Raw genomic sequence first — 6,833 nt, 5'->3', positions numbered from 1 at the left:
CTTTGAGTAACTTCTTGCTCTCACAGACAGTAGACACCAAATTTATGGGGATCCTAAATATTTAATATTTAAAGTTTCTACCTTGTGGCTTATCCTGTAGTGAATTAAAATTTAAAACAATATTTTTGATTCATCCATCAAGCCTGATAAAAATTAGATGAAACTTAAAAAAACAAGCACAAAGAACCTGTTCTGATATGGGCAGAATGGTCGTGTCTCACCTGCAACAGTGATTTGTATTTATTTCAGGGTTCTACCGTCAGGTTTTAGAGGTTTGTAAAAGGTACATATTTGTTGTTGATTAAGTAACACTGTGTTCTTGAGTGCTTGGAAAGCCGCTGTGAAATAAAATGCATTATCATTATTATTATTATTATTATTATTATTATTATTATTATTAACACTGCATTCTTCTTGTGTTGTCATGCACTCATGTAGGACTGATCATTCTGAAAATAGGCTTACTGAACCATTAAATTCAATGGTTGAATGACTGCCTAGATAGTTAAAAAAACAAAGTCACTTTGGAGAGTTGTTGATTCAAATAGATTTAAATGTAATAGCTTTAAACATGATCCTGTGATCTTAACTGAATACATTTAAATGTAGCGCTCCAGTCTTTGCTGATAACCCAAACCTATTTACAAATATATATTTTCCATTTTTACGATGTCAATAGTCAAATCAAATCAAACAAGACAAGAACATGTGAAGTTCAGTAAAAACTTTGTTTTACTTGAAATACAGATGATAGAAAATGAAGAAATGATAGTCCACTCAAACAGTTTTACAGATAGTAAAACCTATCTATAATACAATGCCACATTGAATCTGAATGCCTTGCAACCTACAACAGCTGATTTCTTCCACTACACAAATGTATAAAAATATATTACAAAACATCAATTAGCTTGTCTAAAACAGTTTCACACAAGGAAGAAACTGAAAAACAAAAAAAGTCACGTGTTTCAAAATATGATGAGAACTAAATTAGTCATATCAAAACTGTTGTTGTACCATAATCTGTATGAGAAGCAGAAGAAATATATCACAGATATTTGTCTTGATAAAGTCAAATGAATCTGCTGTTAAAGCTGTCATTGGATGAAAACTGTTTAAAATAATAACGCAAAGGTCAGACAACAAGTCTGTATTTGGTTTTAGGTACCTATAAACACTCTCACAAAGTTCAGGCTGACCGAGGGATCTGAATGGACAAGACGCGTTCACTGAGTGCTGTTAGAGTGCAACAGGACTTTGGTTTGGAGTTATCTTACTTTACAACAGACTATACTTTCTTGACTGATCAAGCTTGTACTGTACCTCTGAATCACATGACTTCACATGGCAGTGAAGACACCGTCAGACTCTTATTTCTTGGAAACATGATAAATGGAAACATAGAGGTAAATGCACAAAATCTGAAGAAGTTTGTTTTCTCAATGATGTAGTAAAATAAATGCAGTAAAAGTTTGGTTTGCCTAGATCTTATAAAATTGAGGAACTGGTTGTGTAGTTGAAGCAAAATGATAGTTTGAATTCTCATTATAATGATATGTTGTTACTTACTACATTTTCTTTATGCTGCCTGTAGAACTTAAAAAAAAGGAAAATTATGTACTGAATATCAGCACTGGTCTGATTAAGTCATCGGTACGAGTCCACAGGTTTATTCCCAAACATAATCATCAGCAATTCATTTAAATTAAAGTTGATTTACTGACACACAAAATATAGAGGCAGCCTAATAAACAGCTACAGCTTAAAGCCTTTACTGCCTTGTGTTTTATTACTATGATTTAAAGTCATAATGAAACTGGATACTTGTTCATCTGGGTCTACTCTGCCAATGCATGTCATGTAAATAAAAAATAGCATCAATACATTGTACAGTCAGTCTTAAGAGCTCCTGACAGGTTTGTATCTGCTCACAGTTCAGGCCGTGATGGGCATGTTGTCCCTGTAGCAGGCTGGCCTCTGGGGGGCACTATAGCTGCACAAGTCCTGGTAGATACGTGCCATCTGATCATTTGCTGCACTATCAGACATCTCCAGGTTCAGGTTGTTGGAGAAGGGCTGGGGACGCCTCATGTTCATTGTATCTAGCAGGTGCTGGCAGTGCACTACAGTGATCTGAAATACAGGCAGAGGAGAAAGAAAAATGAGTCTGATTGTATGCGGATCCAAATTTCACACCCAAAATGTGTGCATTATAAAAATGTTTTGAAATGAAGGAAATATCTGTCTGGTGGTATGAATGTGCATTTGTTAAAATAAAACAAAGCAAGTGGGAAAAAAATACAAGTGAAGCTTTTATTTAGAGGGATATTTAAGTAGGAAAAACTGGCCATGGTGGGGCTGCCCTTACCTGCACAATGATCAGTTTGCTCTTTGCATTGTTGAAATCATGAAGCTCCTCTCCAAAACAAAGAGTCACTGTCGGCTCTGGAGCAGAAAACTGACCCTCCTGGTACAGCTGAAGGGCTGTCATGTAGAGATTAAGTGAAAAGTTGTTAAGAAAACCCCCACAAACATCTGTCCTATCCTAGAATCCTGCATGCTCCAAGCTTTGGTAGAAAATGTATGTTCGAAAAAAAAAATTGATTCTGATGAGATCTCACCTTGTAGAAACCTTCCTGTGTCAAAAATCTTTATGACCGCGTCCCTCTCCAGTTTAGATGACATGGGGCTGTATTGCAAGCCTCCTTCTCCAAGCCCGCTCCAGAAGACTCGGCTCTGGCACAGCCTCTTAATGAAGATGCCTTCTTGGTTGGCTCTCACCAGCACGCCTCTGTCCAGGTGGCCCAAGAGCTTACGTGTGACATGCCGCTGGCGGTCGAACTCAATGAGCTCAGCGTGGGGAAAATAAACACTTTGCATGCTGTCTGAACTGTAAGGTGTGCCTCGACCCAGGTGCTGCTGTGGGGCGATCCTGCAACCTTCAGGATTGCTAACCATTTGTGTGTGCATCAGCTTTCCTCCGTAGTAGAAACTGATCATCATTTGGGAGAAAGCTGGAGAGAAAACACTTAGTAAGAATTGCAAATGATAAAAACCTATTAGCCTTGTAACTCATCAATGAATGACAATGAATAATATGAATGCATACCTGAGCCGACAGCACCTGATGGCAGAGGGTCTTGTTGCAGTGGGAAAGCTGTGAATAACAAGAGGAAGAGATGAGATGACTACACATGTCATGTCATTATTTTGCCGCATCATCAGAAAAGAAGAATTTCTCCAGCACGATCACACAAAGAATTAATGATCTTAGTCAGCAAAGTTCAGCAGGATGTTAGTCAATTCTTCCATTGCAGAATTTAACAGACAAGTCAAGGACCTCTATTTAGTACCCACAGAAGCAGGGACATGTCATTGAGCTTTCCACTGTGGTTATTTTTACAAACATATGAAAGCTCATTTCTCGTAAAGACGGAACAGTCTACTTGAGATACATGGCAGGAATATACATTAACCACACTGACCTCAGCTTAGTTGAATAAAAGGAGTTTTAAAAACTGAGTAGAAAAGGTCGTCTTACCATTCATGCTGCCCTGGGGCCAATACTCCGGACTGGCCTGGGTACTACAGCCATCCTCCTGCGGACAGACAGAAAACACAAGTTGTTTCCAGCAGATAAGCTCTGTACACTTACTGTTCAGAAGTAGTAAGAAGGAGTATGTGCGTACTTAGACAACACACTTGCTACTTCAGGGGAAATGAGGATCTTAAATGTTGAGTTGCAAGTCAGTGCAGAGAAACAGGAGGGACGAGTGAAAGGGAAACATGGTTCTATAATGGCTGCAAAGTGAGGAGTGCTCTCACCTCTTTAATGAATTCCTCTATTGCCGCAGGGCTGCAGTCCATGTCTGTGATATCACCAGAGCTTGAAGCTGACATGGCTATCATTGAGCTTTTGCCATCTGAGGATCAAATAAGAAGACTGTCTTCATAATGTACCAAACAGAAACACAACACAATTTCTGTCTTGAAATTATGACATAAATTTGTCCTGCAACATGTTATTGACGAGAAATTCAAACAATGCTTTAAATTGTTTTTTGAAAGTTTTATAAACTAGGTCATCTTTGTTGGCAATGAGAGGATTGAATACAGGAGAAATTAGTTGATTTAGAAGAATGCTCAAGCCACACTAACACAAACTCACGCTTCTGTTCTTCCTCAGGAACAATGCGGTAGACTTTGTAAGGCTCGGAGATGTCAAGCTGTGACCTTTCAGTCACCTCCTCAAAGTCAGGGCTTTTATTCAGGGCACAGCGAAGCCGGGTCTTCCATGTTGCAGGCTCGGCCTTGTCCCCTTCCTTAAACTTGCCTTTGAACAAAGCCCAGGCCTGTGTATAAAAGTAAAATGTAAAGGGTTGTAATTAATGCTTAAACAAAATTTAAAGCCTATTCTTTGATTTAGAAATCCATGTTATAGGAAAAGAAAGAAAGGCAGAGAGATAAAAAGAGGCAAATAAACAAAGGCAAAACTCCTCGTTAGGATTTAAACTGCCGTGTCTTCATTTAACTGACAATTGACCATGGTTGAGTTAAAAAAAAAAATCATTTAGGCTATAGAAAGGCTAGTTAAACTCCATATATAAAGTGACATGTAAATGTCTGAAAGAGCCAAACTTAAAGACCCAAAAGAAAGGTGAGTCAAGTTTTATTCACAAGGCTAAATTTTGGTTTCACGCGCAGCTCCAAATAAAAAAATAATCTAATGTCAGACATGCGTGAAACAGAAGAAAGCTGTCAAACCTTAAAAATGGATGCGTCCACTTCTTGGTTGTAATCCTGTTTTCCTGCGTGTTTCCAAGGAATTCGGAACAAAGTGCGTGTCTCATCCTCCCACTGCAGCCCGCAGTACAGCGCGCTCTCGATCTGCTCCACCAGCCACTGCTTCAATCTGCGACCTCCAGAGTTTGACATCTTGACCGAGAAAAGTTCTTTATGGATCGTTCACTTGTACCTTACTGAAGAAATATAATATGTCACAGTGAAAATCTTGTGTTAAACTTTTTAGAGACAACTTTCACTCTTCCTTATTAAAATGTACAGTTACTTACAGTTTGCGATGCGAAGATGGTCAGTTGATGAACGACGGCTCACTGTCAGATTCACTAAAGTGAGATCACTTGTCTCTGACACATGCCTATCAAGTCAATAGTGCTCACTGTTATGAATGAACTATCTGGTATGTGATTGGACAGCGCTACCTTTTTCTGACCAATGACTGCGCGGATGTCATATTGTGCCAGCCCATTTAGAAGCGCTGTTCTTCTAACTGTGGGCATTTACAAGAAATAGCCTGACATAATCGCTGGTTGTTAAAGTTCTGCCCACGCCGTATGCAACGTAGTCTAGGTGTAGGAGCGCAGAACAAACTCGGAGAGTCACAAGTTACTTTAAACTGTGGGGGATTTTTGCGCTCCACGCCAACACAATATGTTGCTCATACGCCAACACAAGAATGCAGACACACTTCAGGAAATGTTTTTCAGGTATGCTGAAGTAGACCACTGTCTGTATGATGGCAAGGGAGGATGATGCCACAAACCCCGCGGAAGAAATCTCTGTTTGATATTACTACAGTGTTAAAGAAGATTTGGCTGCAAACAGACTGAAACTACTACTGATTCTTCTTCATGGCCAATAAAAGTAAACAAGAGCACCAGAGAGAAGAGTGGTCATTAGGGCCACCCATTAGGAAACACGGTCCATTTTAATTTAAAGCAACAATAACCAAATGTAATTGTTCACCTAAATACTCATTATTACCTCTTAAAGCAACAAAACACGTTTTATTTAATGATACCTCTATTAATTGTATCCTCTTTCAATATAATTCCCCTCTTTGGTGTGACTAGTGTGAATATGAGTGAATGTGCACAAATTATTTTAAATCATATGGGGCCCGGCCATTTCTATTTGGGGCCCGTTACCCCTCCTGAGGGTAGTTTTTGACAAGGCAATTCGCGGCACAATGCAGTATGTAGATCCTTTTGTGGGCTTCATGCTATATTAAGTTGTCTGAAAACATGAAACATACACGTCAAAATCAAAATCTGAGTGCCATTATCAACACAACGTCAATGTTCCTCATTGGAGCAGGAGCTTCAGGCTAAATTTACTGAAGCTGAAATCTGATTGTACGCTTGAATACAAAGCTTTATATCATATCAGGCAGCAGTATTATTAGACTCTTAACTTCTAAAATACACAGGGAAGACTTCTATCAATCAATCTTCAGCCATAAAAGATTTAAATAATCATATATATGCAATATTGTGCAAATAAACTGGTGTTCACTTGAATGCTCCTATGAGGAACTTTCAGTTTGTGGACATGGAGATACAACGTGTGCTGATATTGTGCCGTTCGGAGGATTTCTGGGTTCAAATCCAGCCTGTGAATCCAAGTCAATCCCCAAGTCAATCCTCTCTCCCCAATTTCTGACCCTATACCCACTGTCCTGACTCAAAAAAATAAAGGCTTTAAAAGCCCCAAAATAAACCTCTAAAAACTGCTACACCATGGCAGCATTTACAGGCATGAAACAATACAATTAATAGTAATTCTCTTGTCCCTTTCTCACATAAGTAGATCATAAAGAGACATCTCAGTCGGTGTCATGGTCAGTTGAAAACTCCACAAAGGAACTTCGAAGAAATGATGATGAAACAATATTAGAAATGCTATTGCTCAGTTAATAAAAACAAATCAAAACAAGAGTTAGAATAGTGCTGAGTTGGTAATCATTTTTGTATTTTGCTTCATTTTTTTGAAGTTCACAATAGTGAAACAAAAGAGTAAGCATTCCTCGTAAA

The 6,833-nt window shown here is 38.7% G+C and overlaps 1 protein-coding gene across 1 annotated transcript; it reads right to left on the bottom strand.

The window, feature by feature from the left end:
* Positions 1-714: 714 nt before the first annotated feature.
* On the bottom strand, positions 715-5,150 carry irf8 (interferon regulatory factor 8). Its single transcript, XM_079340210.1, has 9 exons — positions 5,073-5,150; positions 4,765-4,979; positions 4,169-4,352; positions 3,826-3,923; positions 3,542-3,599; positions 3,110-3,157; positions 2,622-3,014; positions 2,369-2,484; positions 715-2,133 (listed from the first exon to the last, which is right to left on the bottom strand). The coding sequence occupies exons 2-9, from the start codon at positions 4,933-4,935 to the stop codon at positions 1,936-1,938; spliced, it is 1,266 nt and encodes a 421-aa protein (XP_079196336.1). The 5' UTR covers positions 4,936-4,979; positions 5,073-5,150; the 3' UTR covers positions 715-1,935.
* Positions 5,151-6,833: the final 1,683 nt, after the last annotated feature.

Source organism: Symphodus melops, assembly GCF_947650265.1.
Source record: "Symphodus melops genome assembly, chromosome: 3".
NCBI classification, from domain to species: domain Eukaryota; kingdom Metazoa; phylum Chordata; class Actinopteri; order Labriformes; family Labridae; genus Symphodus; species Symphodus melops.
The sequence above is the reverse complement of the archived record's forward strand: the minus strand, read 5'-3'. Positions and strand labels throughout refer to the sequence as shown.